At 41.9% G+C, this 17,820-nt stretch overlaps 1 protein-coding gene across 2 annotated transcripts; it reads left to right on the top strand.

Annotated features, from left to right (window-relative positions):
* Positions 1–2,181: 2,181 nt before the first annotated feature.
* LYSMD4 (LysM domain containing 4) lies at positions 2,182–10,950 on the top strand. Of its 2 annotated transcripts, none has more exons than XM_029575238.1 (3): positions 2,182–2,400; positions 4,581–4,744; positions 7,396–10,950. In XM_029575238.1, exons 2-3 carry the CDS (start codon positions 4,595–4,597, stop codon positions 8,023–8,025), a joined length of 780 nt encoding a protein of 259 aa, XP_029431098.1. In that variant the 5' UTR covers positions 2,182–2,400; positions 4,581–4,594; the 3' UTR covers positions 8,026–10,950. The 2 variants fall into 2 exon arrangements, with proteins under 2 accessions (XP_029431098.1, XP_029431097.1); XM_029575237.1 differs by having other exon boundaries at positions 2,197–2,400; positions 4,581–4,870; positions 7,396–10,948.
* The last annotated feature ends 6,870 nt before the right edge of the window (positions 10,951–17,820 follow it).

Genomic DNA, 17,820 nt, shown 5'->3' with positions numbered 1-17,820 from the left:
ACTCCATGAAGTTAGCATGGGGCACATTTAAAACTAATCGGAGAAAGTTCTTTTTTACTCAACGCACAATTAAACTCTGGAATTTGTTGCCAGAGAATGTGGTTCGTGCAGGTAGTATAGCTGTGTTTTAAAAAAGGATTGGATAAGTTCTTGGAGGAAAAGTCCATTACCTGCTATTAGGTTCACTTAGAGAATAGCCACTGCCATTAGCAATGGTTACATGGAATAGACTTAGTTTTTGGGTACTTGCCAGGTTCTTATGGCCTGGATTGGCCACTGTTGGAAACAGGATGCTGGGCTTGATGGACCCTTGGTCTGACCCAGTATGGCATTTTCTTATGTTCTTATGTTCTTAACTACAAAACTGAACAATTTATCAAGTTAAAACATATGTTATAAACTTTTAACTGTAAAATGTCACTTTTGAATTGAAATAGTGCAACCATTGTTTTTATATTTTCTTGAGAATTATTCATTTTTTAGTTCTTTCAGCACTCTGGGATGTATTTCATGTGGTCCAGTTGATTTGCTACTCTTTAGTTTGTCAGTTTGCCCTAATACATCTTCAGCTACAGTGAGATTTGTTTCAGTTCTGCTAAATTATCACTTTTGCATATCATTTTTGGCATAGGTATCTCTTACATCTTCCTCAGTGAAGAAACGGAGAAAATATCTCCTATGCTATTTACATTTGAAACATAATAGGGACTGATGTGCAACAACGAATGGCATTTTTTTTGCACTCAAACACAGACCAGTGAACACTGATTCTAAGTAGAATGTAGACAGTTAAATAGGAAACAGCTATTTACCCTTTCAAACAACACTAGGACTAGGGGCTCTCAGCAGATTTAAAACAAATTGTAGGGAGTATTTTTGTTTTCACTCAACACTTAATCAAGCTATGCAATCTGTTGTGGAGGATGTAGACAAGACAATCACCACAGTGGGATTCCAAATAGGAATGGACAAGTGCCTGAAGCAAAAGTCCATAAACAGTTATTAGCCAGGTGCACTTGGGAGAGTGGGCGTTTATCCCTGGGCGTGAGGTACAAGAAACAGCTCAACTAGGAGGGATCCTGGGTACTTTTGACCCAGACTGGTCACTGTCAGTGACAGATACCAACCTTGATGTACCTAGGTCTTATCCAGCCTAGCTCGTGTTGCCAGATGCCCAAAATTTGTATAGCCCAAGCAATCACAAAATCTAGCCCAAATAGACCACGGAGTCCTAAATGACTGGACATTTGCGCAACAACCCCGCTAATTCTGGTAGCTATTTCATTATTTAAAAAAACAAAAAACCCCAGAACCAGGGGGCACCCACACAACACACAATAATGGGGGCCTAAACAGTAATTAACCCTAAATATTGGTCAGCAGTAATGTCTCAAAGAAATAATAAGCGTAATAAAGTGTCAACAATGTTGTAGGCAAGGACCACCCGGTCAGTTCATTCATCCACCATAAAAGTCAATACATTTTTTCTGCAAATTTTTGTAAACCATATAAAAGCCGTAAACCCGTTCCTGCTGACCAGTATTTGGGTTTAAGTGCTATTTGGGCCCCCTTTAGCTATTCAGTTTACTATTATAGAGCAGTGCAGTTAGAGATGGGAAGGGACTGGGGCTGGGCTAAACTAAATTGGAGGTCGGCTTTGCTCATCGACTCGAGGGCAGAGTGCAACCAGAGGAAGACGACCAGCGGTCTCGGGTGAAGTAACGGCATCATCCGGTGCAGCACTGCGTCCATGGCGAGAAGACGCTGCACCGGGGAGGAGGCAGGGGTTTGCAATTCCAAGGTCAGGGTGATGACCTTTCACCTTCACGCTCTCCCTGGATCGGCGTGTGTTGCCCTTACTCCGGGGTTAGGACTGGAGGGGGAGGGGCTGGAACGCAGGCGCGTGAGGTGGAAGGAGGAAAGCGAGTATGGACCTGAGCTGTAGCGCAAAAAAAAACCGCAACCCACAAAAGCCGAGCTCCAAACCTAGGCCCATGGGGCGGGAAATCCAGCCAACGGCCGCCACTGCCCGGCTCTCCCTCACTACTGACGGAGTGCAGGTCAGCCGCTTTCTCCTACGCGCTTCCGCTTCCGTTTATGCCTCGCCCTCTGCGACCCGGAAGAGATTCCTGCTAACTCCGCTCCCTCTACGCATCATCGGCAACGAGGGCGCCGAGCCAGTCTGACATCAGCCCTGACGCATAGAGCGTGGCCTCGGATTGGCTGTAGATGGGGAGGCGGTGTCTCGTCCTGCTTCCGGTCGAGCGCGGCATAGCGCTACAAGCAGGAGCCCGAGGTCGCGGTAAAGCCGGGCCGCAGTCTCGTGAAGCCACTGCTATGCTGCTTGGCGTGGTTCTCTAGCTGAAGGAGAGCTCCGGCGGGAACCGCATGTCTCCTGTCGTAAGTCGCAACTCCATGCTGCTACTACTGACTTCTTCCCGTTCCCCCGCCCCTCTAGCAGGGAATGGAGATGCCCTGCTCTGCTTCCTTTCGGTTTTATGGTGCTTTCTATGTTATGCCGCATCTCAAAAAAAGATATAATTGCGATGGAGAAGGTACAGAGAAGGGCAACCAAAATGATAAAGGGGATGGAACAGCTCCCCTATGAGGAAAGACTAAAGAGGTTAGGGCTGTTCAGCTTGGAGAAGAGACGACTGAGGGGGGATATGATAGAGGTGTTTAAGATCATGAGAGGACTAGAACGGGTAAATGTGAATCGGTTATTTACTCTTTCGGATAATAGAAGAACTAGGGGGCATTCCATGAAGTTAGCATGTGGCACATTTAAAACTAATCGGAGAAAATTATTTTTCACTCAACTCACAATAAAGCTCTGGAATTTGTTGCCAGAGGAGGTGGTTAGTGCAGTTAGTGGAGCTGGGTTCAAAAAAGGTTTGGATAAGTTCTTGGAGGAGAAGTCCATTAACGGCTATTAATAAAGTTTACTTAGGGAATAGCCACTGCTATTAATTGCATCAGTCGCTAACCAACCTCTTCCCCTTTTCAATAGTATTCTAACAAAAACGTATAGGGGATTAATTGCTCGGTGATCTTGTACGGAGGTAGGTCTATGAGGGTAACCAATTAATGATTATCCTCTTATGTACCTCCGTCTATTAGTCTTTTTTAATTTTTATTTAATTACCAACATCTTTTGTTTTTTGTAATTTTTCAAATTTTCTTAAAATCCCTTCTCCCCTGCTGCTTTTCCGCCCCACTGATATTTTATTGCATACTTATCAGGACATTGCCTCTGTAATATCTCATGGGCGCGGAGCTGCTCGTCCGACACGGGCCATGTTTCGGCACAAAGTGCCTGCTTCAGGGACTGTGGGAGAATAAGCTGTGTCCAACACTGGGTTCACAGCATATGGCGAACTGTTATGCCGCTTTCCTTTGTCATATTCGGTACGCCCGAATATGACAATACGGGCGTACCGAATATGACAAAGGAAAGCGGCATAACAGTTCGCCATATGCTGTGAACCCAGTGTTGGACACAGCTTATTCTCCCACAGTCCCTGAAGCAGGCACTTTGTGCCGAAACATGGCCCGTGTCGGACGAGCAGCTCCGCGCCCATGAGATATTACAGAGGCAATGTCCTGATAAGTATGCAATAAAATATCAGTGGGGCGGAAAAGCAGCAGGGGAGAAGGGATTTTAAGAAAATTTGAAAAATTACAAAAAACAAAAGATGTTGGTAATTAAATAAAAATTAAAAAAGACTAATAGACGGAGGTACATAAGAGGATAATCATTAATTGGTTACCCTCATAGACCTACCTCCGTACAAGATCACCGAGCAATTAATCCCCTATACGTTTTTGTTAGAATATTAATTGCATCAGTAGCATGGGATCTTCTCAGTGTTTGGGTAATTGCCAGGTTATTGTGGCCTGGATTGGCCTCTGTTGGAAACAGGATGCTGGGCTTGATGGACCCTTGGTCTGACCCAGCATGGCAATTTCTTATGTTCTTATACCCCACCTGATCAACCCATGAGGATCGCCCCTAGTGACTTTCAACAGGTTAAAACTACATTTCATCACACTGCATTATCAGCCATGCTAGTTGCAAAGCCCATTTAATCTGTTATGGATCGTCCTGAGAAATTCATGCAGTTGAGCAGCAGATCCTAATCTTGGCCCCAGACTAGTGGGCAGTGCCCTGCTTATCAGCTGCCTTTTCTTAGGCTGGTGATGACTACGAGCTTTGTGGAAGCACCTGGAGAGGTGGAAACGTCAACTGTTACTCCAGCAACATAAACGATTGGTTACTTACAGCAGTGGTCCCCAACCCTGTCCTGGGGGCCCACCAGCCAGTCGTGTTTTCAGGATATCCACAATGAATATGCATGAGAGAAAATTTGCATGTTATGGAGGCAGTGCATGCAAATTTTCTCATGCATATTCATTGTGGATATCCTGAAAACCCGACTGGCTGGTGGGCCCCCAGGACAGGGTTGGGGACCACTGAATTACAGGACTCAGAGATTCTCATTGACGGATGCTCACTAAGATATATGCTTGTCTTTTTAAAGGCCTGAAGAGAAGCTAAATATAGTTATTTTCTCTTTCAGGTGTGACTACTAAAATGAGGCTAAAGGCAGGGCAGGCCCCAGCCTTCCAGGCTCCATTCACTGTCCATACGCCTTCCCCAGGCAGCCATGTCTACACGTTCAGAAGCTGCAGGTCAGACTCAGAAGATTCATCAGAAGACGAGTTTGACCTCACAGAACTGAGAGTAAGGGGCAAAGAACAGCAAAGGTTAAATGGCAGTAAGGATAAAATCGGAGACATAGTATTAATGGAGCATGAAGTCACAGAAGATGACAACCTCAACAAGCTTGCGCTGCAGTACGGTTGTAAAGTAAGAGACTGCTTATGTTAGAGCTGCTTGCATTCCAGGCTCCTTGTTGCACTGTCTCCATGTTTCAGATAGTCTGAAAGCAGCAGTGAAGTGGTACCAGGCTGGTTAATAATCTACAAATTGCTGTGGGCAGTCTCCAGGCACCCTCAATGAATGTGTATAGATGACTTTGAAACTCAAGCCTTTAATGGCATATCCAGAAAGCAGCTCTAGAGAAGGCTGTCTTACTGGTGAAGTCGCATTGGCCTTCACTTCTCCCAGTAATACACAACATTTGTTTCTGGGATTAACACAGTATACAACCCAGGTTGTATCTTTCCAACCTATCAACTAAATAATGGTTCCATCTGAAGCAGCAATTTAAAAGCTAGCATGAGAATTTTCAGTTTAACAGGACATTTTATTGGAAGTTGTCATTTCTCAACACTGGCATGATAGGATTGGTATAATGCAAACTTCCAACCATCTTTGCTGCCCTATTTTGAATCGGACTATAATTGCCTTGACAGCTTCTTCAGAAGCGTTACAGTAGTCCAGTCTAGAAATAATTGTAGACTAATTAATTACCGTGGGCTGATCATGGGGAAACAGAAAATATCTTAGTTGACATTTTATAGAGCTGCACAATTAACTGTATAGTTATAGTATTTCAGGCTCAGATCAGATTTAAGCTATACCCTTAAACTATGTATATGCCAGAATCATTGTGAATTATCCACTCCTAAATTTAAGAAAAACTTAAAGACCTGGCTATTTCAGAGACATTTTGGACCTATAGCATCTTAGGCAGAAGTAGTGATTGGAAGTGATATTTGGCCCTGATTTTATAGTTGATTTCAGAATGGCATTTTGAAATGTTTGTGGTTTTTTTTCTTTTTTTTTAGATTTTATGTTTGTATTCTAAGTATATAAGTGATTATAAATAAATATTAAATAGAGGACTTGTCAACTCTTTGGAAATTAACAATTCCATAGTGCTTGTCATAAGAGCAAAGATGTAAAGTTCAAAAGTCATATAGTCTAGCTTGCCAATATTTCTTGGTTTTTTTTTATTTTATTTTTATTAATTTCAACATAATCAAGCAAGACAAACTCTCACTTCTGTAAACAGAATGATGCTACAAGGAAATATGTCATATAGTATAATATGTAGTCACTTATAAATGCCCAGGACTCCATCTGGCTGTGCACAGCTCTCAGGCTCTATAAGCCATCTAGGAACCTGAGATCTGCCAGAAAAAACCTGCTTGAGGTCCCTACAGTTCGACTTGCAAGATTAAATATTACAAGAGAAAGAGCCTTTTCTATAGCCGGTCCCATCCTTTGGAACCTCCTTCCGAATGTGTGGAGACAAATCTCGAACCATAAAGAGTTTAAAAAAATCACTCAAAATGCATCTGTTTAAAGAGGCCTTTGCAGACATTGAATAACAAAACAAACTATCAATAAAATAAAAAACAAACAATCATCATTGCTTTATAACCTTTCAATGGCATTTCATCTGACCTTTATTTTATTTTAGATTTTTTTTTTTCCTATCTCATGTTAAACTTTAGGGAAGATATTCGGCGACGTATGAGAATAGGGATTAATAATCATGAATTGTATTTTTCTCTTACTGTTTTATTAATTTTTATTTTTAATGTTATTTTACTTGCTATTTTTATAGTTTATTAATGTAATTATTATACTTTATAATTATTTGATGTCTTGTGAACCATTTTGGTCAATATTCATTGTGAAAGACAGTATATAAATGCTTTTAAATAAATAACTGTGGTAATTACACAAACCTCTTCATATCTGATATATCATTCTTTTAAAAGAAAACAGGAATTACTAGGACCAGTAATCATGGGTAGAACTCGGGGAAACATTTTTAAAAAGAAATAGCCTAACATGCACGGTAGATACATCATATTTATTGGATCATATTGGGAACACTATTGCCCAGGAGGAGTTTTTACCATTCTCCTGGAGTTTAAAAAGGATTTTAATTGCTCAGGAAAAAAAAAATGGCGTAATCATTTTGACCCTGTACCTCAGGATAAATGAGTAACCCATTCCTTGTTTCTTTATAGCATTGCATAGTGGAAGAGAGTCAGAATGTCTCAAACAGTTTTAAAACATCTCTAGTTCATGGGGAGAGCTTGGAGCTCTTATACATGGCGCCAAAAATACATTTTTAAAAAAAAATTAACTTTGGAAACCTTAACTACAAAAAAAAAATCCTTCTAACAAATGAGAAAGGGGAACTCTTTCTGAGAAGCATTCATTTAGAGGTTTGTTTTATGTATGTTTAACATAGGGGAACTAAGAAATAAAGTAATATTGGTCAGGATTACTTGGCTGTTAACTGCCAGCATGGGGCAGTCTTGTATCGTACATCAAAGACAGGTGCTCATTGGGACCTGTAAGCATGGTACAAGCCTTGCTTATTTAGTGTTCTATAAATAATGTGAATTCAAGGATGTTTAAGATGTTTAAAACTGCTTTAAACTTTTTTTTTTTTTTTTTTTTAACAGGTAGCAGATATCAAACGAGTGAATAACTTCATCAGAGAACAGGATGTGTATGCATTAAAGTCCATCAGGATCCCCATAAAGATACATGGGGTTTTAAGTGAGAGGAGGGAGGAGTTAAAACTTTTGCAGGGCTCGGCCTCCTGCTCTGGAGCAACCCTCATTGAACTGCCGGAGACGGATGGTGCCATCAGGCCGAGTGGGTGTGAAAGCACAGACGTAACTGCATACTTCAAGGGAATTGATGAGAGCATTCAGGAAGCTGCAGAGTCCACAGAAAGTGCCCTTGGTCTGGAGCCTCAGAGCAATGTCCCTGGGAGCAGGCAGGATCTCAGCTCGGGAGCTGACTGGGGGATCCGTTGGTGGAATGCAGTTTCCATCTTGCTCCTGATAGGGATTGTCATTCCAGTATTCTACATCGTTTATTTTCAAACGCAAGTGGCTGGACTATCATCCGATGCCTCTAGTGAAGCACTTGCTCTGAATACCTCCACGCGCTCTGAACAAAGCCTTACTGCCACAGCAGAGAGACGACATGGTGTGGCCCCCACTGCGCTCGGGCGCACTCAGCTGTTAAGTAGCCCATGGGGCCAACATGATCAAGAGAACAAAAGGGAAAATACATTGACATGATACTGTGGGTACCATGAAATCTACAGTCTGTATTGTTCTTGCTTGGAAAAAAGCAGTTTTCAGCAATAACGTCTTGCATTTTGTAGGAACTCCAAAGGTGGGCGATTGCAGCACTTTGTGTGTCTGGGAAACTAGCAGCTTTTCTCTCAGGATTAATGACACCATCCAGTGTTTATTTTCCAGTTGAGTGTTCACAGAAACAGACATTTTATTTCTTAAATCCTTTGTGACTTGCTGCTTCTGAATGAAACTTTAAATGCCTCTCAGGAGCAGGAGGCTACCAGCCCATGGAGGAAGGAGTTTGGAAGGTAGAAAGAGGAGGCACATAAGAGAGCTGGAAGGATAGAACCAAGTTATAAGCAAGTTTCTATTCTTTGCACTGCTGCTTTTGTTTATCTGTCTTCATATTGCTAAAAGTCCCTTTGTGAAAATAAAAAAGGAAGGATCCAGTTAGCCTGCAGAAAAGAGTTAGTTAAGAGGAAACCAAGCAAGCAGTTGGCTGGAAGTGCTCTGTATTGGGTTAATGTGCGCCTGTGGCAGGGGGTGTAGACTAGAGATGGCTTCCAACACTTGGTGGCCTCATCGTTGCCCAGTTATTGTTTGTAACAGGCTCAAGGGATATTTCCTTTGCAAGGTTTTGATTCCCTATCACTAATGGGCTGTGTTCTCCAGTGGTGGAGAGAGCGGAGGAGCTTACCCCAGTCCACAGATATTGGAAAAGGTGTTCAGAAGCAGAGACTGCTGTATTGTAGAATCCCCTTTTCCAGCTCCTGTTCTGCAGTAGAGGTGGTAATGGCCACTGGGAACTGCTTTTGGGATGATGCTTGACCTCGCCTGTTGCCTCCTTAGTTCTGTAACCAAGCCTGCTGATTTATAATAAAGGAGGTGAGGCCTAGCAGATGTTAGTGCAGCAGCCTTCAAGGTTGGCTACAAAGAGCACACACTGTGCATCTTGCCTGTATCACTACCTCTCTGATAAGTGTTCACTAGCAACCTGACTTAGAGAAAAGCCTAGGTGCTTCAAACTCTCTTGAGTCCAGTTCTCACTCCCTTTGCCTAGCTGCCTGTGGGGACCTGGTAAACAGCCCAAGGGAGCTATTGGAAGAATTCAGCTATGAAAGGCTAACGACCAAACAAATGGCCAGCAAGTTGCCAACATTTTGATTATTATTACAAAAGCACCAGCCCATATCTTTCACACATCAACTTTCCTGCCTCTTGGCCCTTTTTTTGGTCTTAAAATATTTTCTTGCTTTCTATGTTTACAGCTGTTGTTCTGGCCACGTGCCCTGTTTTTAAACCCCTCCTTCTCTTGGGTTTGTGCTGTCTGGACCAGTGCCATGCCTCCGTCATGGTGAGAGCAGAATCAGCAGAGCAGGGTGCCACGTCCCTGCAGTACAAGGGGAAATTGCCTAAACAGGAAAGGCAAAAACTGAATGTGAAAGGAGTTTGGTGGTTGCCAGCTGGACTCTCTAGAAAGCATTTTTAATGCCCTGTTGCTCTAGGGAGGGGTGTGCTAATCTCTGCACTGAACACGGATGTCAGCACAGCACAGGTGACAATGTCACCTCCATCTTATGAAATAAAAGTCAATCACCAAGTGAAAACTAAATACAGGTGAGAGAATGGTAAGAAAATCTGAGCTTCAAGAGCAGAAGGATGGAACCCGTGAATCTTCTCTGCTGTAGCAGAGGGGAATTTTGTGGGCACCCAAGGCAAGACTTAATTTTTAGGGACACAATTCCAGCTACTGTTTATTTTTACAGTGGCAGATTTCTGTGCACAGGGCGGGTTTGGGATGTGAGGAAGAATAGCGCTGGAGCTGACCACGTGAGAGCCTTTTGGAAGAGAGGCACGTGCTTGACAAGACCTTCGACACCTTCCCCGTTCTAGGCCATCTGACATTGACATCCAGCCATGACTTGTGAAAGAACTGAGTTTTTGTAGGGAATGGTCTGTGGATGTGTGTAAACCACTAGCAGATCGAGTATTTTACATTATGGTTAAACCTTAAACTAGAAATTTCCTAAAGCTCTAATTTTGGTGCTAGAGAGGAGGGGGGAGAACTGATCTACTCTGGGATTGCTGGGGAGGTCCTCTTGGCACATTCTGGGAGAGTCTGGGGATAGAAAAGATGAATTGTACCTAATTTTACATTTTTCTTCTGTGAAGGAAAATCGGTCCCTTTTGAATGAGGGTTTGTATTGAATCAACACACAAAGAAATAAAGACTTTCATGCCAGAAAAGACAGCCGTGTCCTCAGTGGTTTACGATCTTTTCCCACGTTCTCTCTTATAGTCTTTGCTTCCCAGGCAGACACATGGACCCGTTTGAGAATGAGCATTCTCCTATTTTCCCGCTGGGTAAAAACAGATTTTGAGTAGACACTGGCCCACTGAAGCAGAGCAAACCTTGTACAAAGACAGGAATATAAAAGAGGGTGTAATTTAAGGGATATGGTGGTCCATTCTGCTTTACAGTCAGATAAGAGCATAAGCCTTAAAGAGGGCATTTTAAATATGGATGAGGTAGATTACGCCTCGGATGATTCAAACAATTTTTTTGTCTGTCCAGGTTTAAGACTATGCATTGCATGATTTTTTTCAAATTGTAATTCACAAAATGTCCTCACAATCTTTTGTACATTGGGAAAACAAAAAGGAAGCTGAGAACAAGACTGATGGACCATAAAAGTTGCATTAAAAGAATGTGATTGTACGTCACCAAAACATAAACCTGAGGATTGAAATTGTGTTAAAAGTTATCCAGGGCTCATGGAAAGGAGGAGCCGCTATCTTGCTACTTTTAAAAAAGGAGCAAAGATCCATCTATGAAATGAACACAGTAACCCCTTCAGGGCTTAAGAATTGGAGTTATTTTTTTTAAATAGTTTGCAATATTTTCTTTTTCATTTAACACATTTTTGTGTCCCTTGGTCTCATAAATTTATACATTTCTCGTTTTGAAAAAATATATATCTTAAACATTTTAATTTTGTTATTCATTTATTAATGTTTTATTATTTTAAGAACCTAAGACTTGCCATACTGGGCCAGACCAAAGGTCCATCAAGTCCAGTATCCTATTTCCAATAAGTTACAAGTTCCTCACAGGATGCCAAGATGTAGATATGATTCCAAGCTGCTTATCCCAAGAATAAGCAGTGGATTTTTGCAACTCTGCCTTAATAATAGTTAATGGACTTTTCCTCCAGGAACTTGTCCAAAACCTTTTTAAACCCAGCTGTCACCTCCTCCTCTGGCAATGAATTGCAGAGTTTAATTATGTGCTGAGTAAAAAAAAACAAAACATTTTCTCCTATTGGGCTTAAATGTATCACCTATTAACTTCATTGCATGGCCCTTAATCTTTGTACTTTTAGAAGAGTAAATAAGTAATTAACATTTACTAATTCCAGTCCACTCATCATTTTATAGACCTCTATCATATCTCACCTCAACCATCTCTTCTCCAAGCCAAAGAGCCCTAACACCTTTAGCCTTTCCTCATAAGGCAATCGTTCTATCCCTTTTGTCCTTTTGGTTACCCTTCTCTCTAGATTTCTAATTCTGCTATATCTTTCTTGAGATGCGGTGACCAGAACTGCACACAATACTCAAGATGAGGTCGCACCATGGAGTGATACAGAGGCATTATGATATTCTCTGTTTTATTCTCCATTCCTTTCCTAGTAATCTCTGGCCTTCTATTTGCTTTCTTGGAGGCTGCTGTACCCTGAACAGTGGATTTCAATGCATTATCTATGAGCCTGAATGGTGGCTCTTAATGTGGAATCTTGCATGGTTTAGCCATAATTTGGGGTGCTCTTCACTATATGCATTACTTTGCATTTGTTCCCTATGGGGTAGATTTTAAAAGGTTGTGCGGGGGGGGGGGGGGGGAGAATGTACTCCTGATTTTATAAAATACGGGGTCGGTGTGCACAATTGTGCACCTTGCCCGCACCGAGCCGCGCTGCCTTCCCCCGTTCCCTTCCCCTACCACCCCCACCCTTTCCCCCCTACCTTTTTTTTTTTTTTTTTTTGTTGTTTCCAAACTTATTTCAGCCCTGGGGCGATCCCAAGCACAGCAGCAAATGGCCACCATGCCTGGAGCCTCGGGCCCCGCCCCTGGCCTGCCCATGTCCTGGGACTTACATGCATCCCAGGGCTATAGGCCCAGCACGTGTAACTTTTTAAAATCCGGCCTTATGGTTTTAGGTATGTTCTTAGTTAAACTTGAAAATATAAATTATTTAGTATATATTTTTTATATTTTTCCATATTCTTAACATGGAATAGGAGATAATGTACTCTGGGTTGAAACTGGTTAAAAAACAGGGTAGGACTAAATAGTCAGTTTTCTTAGTGGAGAAGGGTAAACAGTGGAGTGCCTCAGGGATCTGTACTGGGACCGGTGCTTTTTAATATAGTTATAAATGATCTGGAAAAGGGAACAATGAGTAAGGTCATCACATTTGTAGACAAAAAATTATTCCCAGTTGTTAACTCACATGCAGATTATGATACATTACAGGATGACCTTGCAAAACTGGAAGAATGGGTATTCAAATGGCAGATAAATTTAATGTGGACAAGTGCAAAATGATACACATGGGGAAATGTAACCCATACTGTAGTTACACGATGTTAGGTTCCATATTAGGAATTACCTCCCCAGAAAAGGATCTGGGTATTATAGTGGACAATACTTTGAAATCCTCTGCTCGGTGTGCAGCAGTGATCAAAAAAAGCAAACGGAATGATAGGAATTATTAAGAAAGGAATGGAGAATGTCATAATGAGCTGTATCACTCCCTGGTGAGTCTGCACCTGTAGTAGCCACCTCTCCCGGGCACCCAATGCTATATTTAAATAAGCTGGTGCGTTAAAAGGGACGTGCGAGGGAGAAACTGTGTCCCTATTACTCAAATGCATCGGGAGCCCAGGAGACGGCCGGGGGCTTACATATTGCTACGGGCACTCAAGCAAGAATTAATGTAATGGATCGATTACAAAAAAAACCCAAAAAACAAATTTCTGGATGCACAATATGAAGGGGCGAAATCGGCCTGGAGCATGTATATTGTGTGTCCAGAAGTATTTTTTGTTGTAATCAATCCATTACATTAATTCTTTATTGTTAATCACCCAAAGTAGTAAGATCTGCTGTTCTCTGTGGAGGAACCACAGAGAAGAATATTTTGGATTTTGTCAAGACTCGCGGAATGACTTAATGCCAGCTCCGGGACTAGCATTAAACTTGTCAGGTTAAAAAGTGTGCGTCGGGTGCCCGAGGATTTACTGCAGCAGTGGGTAATAGCTGATGGCCTCATCTATATGGTATTTGCATGATGAGCACTATCAGCTATCCCGTTGTTTGTGCGCACGTTTAATCCTCTTATTGCACTGGGAGTTAGCCTAGTGCTTCCAACCTGTGCTAGGCTAGGTGCACGTTATTGCATTGGCCCCTTGGACTGGCTGTTTCTGCTAGTTTTTTTAATTTGATGAATTCTATTTTTAACTAGAAATTGGTGGTCTGCTTCTATTTTGGATGTTTCCCTTTGTTTTATTGTACATTACCACAGAAGCATCCAGTCTATAATACAGGTGAGACCTGCAGCCACCCCCCAGTGCCCCCTGCTGTGCTTGCTAGGACTGTTTTGCTTACCAAATATGTTTTTTTTTTTCTTTCATATAACCTTGTGTTTAATTTTATTATATTTTGCTTTGAGGATGTTTAGTTTCCAAGTTATCTTTTCATTTATACTTTTTTGATAGCTTCTTTTATTTTGGTAATACAACAGTGTTTTCTATATGGGGACTTCTGCTTGATCTCTTGCATAAATAAAGCAGGTTTCATTAAAATTATCATCAATAATACTCCTTTTACCATTTTTTTTTCATTATTAGCTCTTAATTCTTTTAGTTTTCTATCATGTGCCTTTTATTTTATTTTTATTGTTTTACCATTTTTAGCTAATTCTTTTAGTTTTCTGATCATATGGCCTTTGTGTATATATATATTTTTTATAGGGATCAGGCTTTCAAATACATAAATTGATAACAGGCTCCTCATTTTTATGAGGTATTTCTCATTGATGGCTTTCAGTTTTCTAAGATTTGATGACTTTAATGGGATAGTACTAATTTTTAATATACAATCTTTTTTTTTTTTTACTATGATTACAATTTTCATTTTTGTTCAATAGTTTTGTGTAAATACTGATTTTTATTGTTTTAGGATCTGTATTTATAGTCAGTGAAGTTTTTGTACCCCGAAAGCAGGCAATTAGCTGAAACATGGCTATGTTAGGTTATATCATATATACACACTTATTAAATTGTTTATTTAATAGATATGCTAATTTTATTTTGCTATTTTATTAATTTTGCTACATTTTTTTATATTAAATGTATTCAATTATTGTTCCTAAATGTATATGTGCATAAATTAGAATACAGAACAATGCCATAGGTGTATTATTGTGTTTTCTAATTTTACAGCACTTATTTCTGGGTTCCCTTAATTTCTGTGGTGCAGGCTTCTCATCTCATTGTAGTATTTGTTTGAAAAACAAACAAGCATGCTATGGGTCTTTCTAGGTTCCTGCTACAAATTGGAGGAAAACAATAGCCCATACATCATACCCAGGAGCTTTGGATTTCCAGGCCCCCTGCAGTTATCATGGAATTGTGCTGGGACTGGAAGCTCACAGCCTTTCATGCTCACATTCACTCATTCTCTTGGATGCTCTTTTATGCCTTTACTCTCGCATTCTCCCACATGCTAACTCACTCGCTTCTCTCACACACACTCTTACTTTTCTCTTTCTCCTATATTTATTTATTTTTATATACCGACATTCGATGTGATGGTTTACATTCAGGTACTGTAGGTATTTCTCAAGTCTAAGTTTTGTACCTGAGGCAATGGAGTATAAAGCGACTTGCCCAAGGTCACAAGGAGCGACAGCGGGCCTCGAACGCTGGTCTCCTGGTTTGTAGCCCACTGCTCTAACCACTAGGGTATTCCTCTTTCCCTTCCAAACACACACACACATAGAAATGCTCATTCATTCTCTTCTCCGCGCCCAGAACCCATCACAGACAAGCAGCTTTCACTTCACTATGGACCCTATGAGATGGAGCAGCAGCTTTTTTTTCTTTAGGCCAACACCGAGGACTGCTTTCATCCTCCTCCAGCCTCATGGGCCCACTGCTGAGTCTCTTTCTGCTAATTCTCTGCTCACCCTACAGCGGCACAGGCCCAGCCTCCAGGTTGAAACCCGTCACTGCTCCTCTTCTTCACAGCATACGCAGCTCAATTCATCTCCTTCTTTAGTTGCACACTCCACCTGTTCTTCCTGGGCCCCCACAGGCCTGCTTGTGCTGCAGCAGCCGGAGTTTTCCAGTCCTGCCCTGAAGACTTGGCAATTCCTTTAGAATGCCGGAGTTGAGAGTTCCCAGGGATGTGAATCATATTCTGCAGACAACATTCAAAGCCATTCTGGTATGTAAGCTTGGGAATTTGTCTGCACATGGGGAAAGTGGCAGCATTTCATGCAGACTTTTGAAGCTCCTTTAACAATTTGTCAGATCTTTGCAAAGGTTTATAGGCAGTAGTGAATACCTTCAGTAGCACAAATGTAGCTGGTTTTATCAGCACCCAGGGCACTGACGTGATGCTTTTAAGTCTTAATGCTTTTGATGCAACTGCAACATCGCTCTTGCTTTGAAGGAAGGGGGTGAGGCATGGAAGGAAGAGGAATTTGGATTCAGGGACAACAACCAACACGAGCCACGACTTTTTACAGGCTGGGGTGCCGATGCACAGACATTAAGGAAAAAGCACAGGACTGCTTCTACGGCCAAGTCCATAAGCAAAGCTCGACAAGTAGCACTGACTGATGCAGTGGGGGTTACATGCGCGGCGCGGCAGATACTGGGCAGATTGGGTGGGCCATTGGTCCTTTGCTGCCATCCTCTGTCTGTTATATTTCTATGACTATTCTGTCTTGCTCCTTTCTGCAGTTTTGTTGGGGTTTTTTTTTTTTTGTTTTAATACAGTTTGGACTCTGGGCAATTTTCAAACTATTCACATTGGGCAAGGTCTTTAAAAACAAACAAACAACCCATGACCTTGTACCAATTTTCAAAGTACACGCCTACTTGTGTTTTAAACCTTGGTGTGGATATAATGTACCTGCTTTCTCTGAGTACTTTTGAAAATGCAGTCTATGCCTGTTCTCGTTCTGGAGGTGAACAGGCCCTTGGAAACACCTCCTCTAATGGCATTGTGGAGCCTTACACACTCATACGTTTAACCACATTGACAGAGGGCCATTTTTTTCATGTACAGAGCACGCTTTAGCCATGTCAGTGGCTTTGAAAATTGCCATCTAAGTGGTGATTTTTTTTCTTGATGGATTCAGTCTCATTGCAAGATGAGCAAAACAAATTCATCCCCATCTGAAGATAAGTTCCTATAGAGAACTGTTTCACATAGTCCTGGGCCAAAATTAATTGTTTTAAAATTGTATTTTCAGTTACCATCAGACTTCAAACTGTTTAAAGGGCCTCTCTGAATAATTATTTCCCTCTGTCTTACCGATTGGCGCTTTCGCTATGTTAGTAATATAAGTAGAAGTAATGCTCTATTACAGGGGTGGCCAACTCCCATCCTTGAGAGCCACAGACTGGCCAGGGTTTCAGGATATCCACAATGAAGATACCTGAGATAGATTTGCATGAACCCAGTGAGCAGTCCTCTACCTATAGTTTAATGCTGCATAGTCACACTCACTCATCTCCATTTTACCTTCAGTGGCCCTCTGTTTCCCCCTTTGACTTCCCTTTCTACCCCTCCACCCCTACGCCAAGTTCTCTCACCTTCCTTCATTCCCCCTTTCTGGTTTCGCAATTCCCCTTCTATCGCCTCTCTATCCCTCCTTCTTTCACTCTCTGGCTCCTCCATTCCAACTTCAGCTCTTTATCTCGCATTTTTGCTTTCGTCATAGCCTTGCTTTTCATCTTCCCCACTCTGACCTTCAGCTCTCCATTTCTCCTCTCTGGTTCTCTCCTGCCCCTTTCCGCCTTTCATATCTCCCATCTCTGCCAATGCTGGTAGTGGGTCCCATCAGGAGTTTTACATACTTTATCCGTAGAGTAGCTCCTCCTCGCTGCAGTGCGCACTGGCCCCGAGGGAGGCCAGTTTTCTCTCAGGTGCACACCGGAGAGAAGAGGAACTTACTGAGGGCACAAATCATGCAGCTCCTGCAATGGTCCCTCTGCTACTTTCCCCGTTTCTATCTACGTTACAGCAATAGCATAGTTACCAGTCCAGGGAGAGAGAGGTGGCTGGGGAAGCCAGGAGACGGGGTGGATGGCAGACAGCATAGGAAGCTCCTGGAACAGCTGACAGATTTGGGCTGCTTGCTTCATTATCTAAGAGAGGAAACTCATTAGGCCCTAGCTTTAAAACATTCACTTACCCCAGCTCTCTACAAAGCAATGATCTTGGCACTGTCATCTCGGTGAAGGCCAGTTCTGACTAAGCTGCAGGCAGGCAGAAGCTCCTGGGCCAAAAAAAAAAAATATATTGGATTCACAGGGAAAAGGTGACTAAACTTACCAAGACGATTTTTCAACTGGTGATGGCAGGGCACAGTAAGGGAAGTTCTTCATGAATTGTTTTATTCTCAGACAAGCTCTTGGCTAGAAAGGTACTGTTAGTCAAACATGACAAAGCCTAAAAGAATACACAGTAAAAGCCAATCTCTTTACTTTTAGTGA

This window comes from Rhinatrema bivittatum, chromosome 13 (genome assembly GCF_901001135.1).
Source record: "Rhinatrema bivittatum chromosome 13, aRhiBiv1.1, whole genome shotgun sequence".
NCBI classification, from domain to species: Eukaryota; Metazoa; Chordata; class Amphibia; order Gymnophiona; family Rhinatrematidae; genus Rhinatrema; species Rhinatrema bivittatum.
This window is presented reverse-complemented; position numbering and strand designations above follow the sequence as displayed.

What these genes read in the sequence shown, in the direction of transcription:
- LYSMD4 (XM_029575237.1), top strand. Translation starts at nt 4,595, where the DNA reads ATGAGGCTAAAGGCAGGGCAGGCCCCAGCCTTCCAGGCTCCATTCACT. An exon ending in CGCTGCAGTACGGTTGTAAA is followed by an intron (nt 4,871 to 7,395) that starts GTAAGAGACTGC and finishes TTTTTTTAACAG; the next exon opens with GTAGCAGATATCAAACGAGT.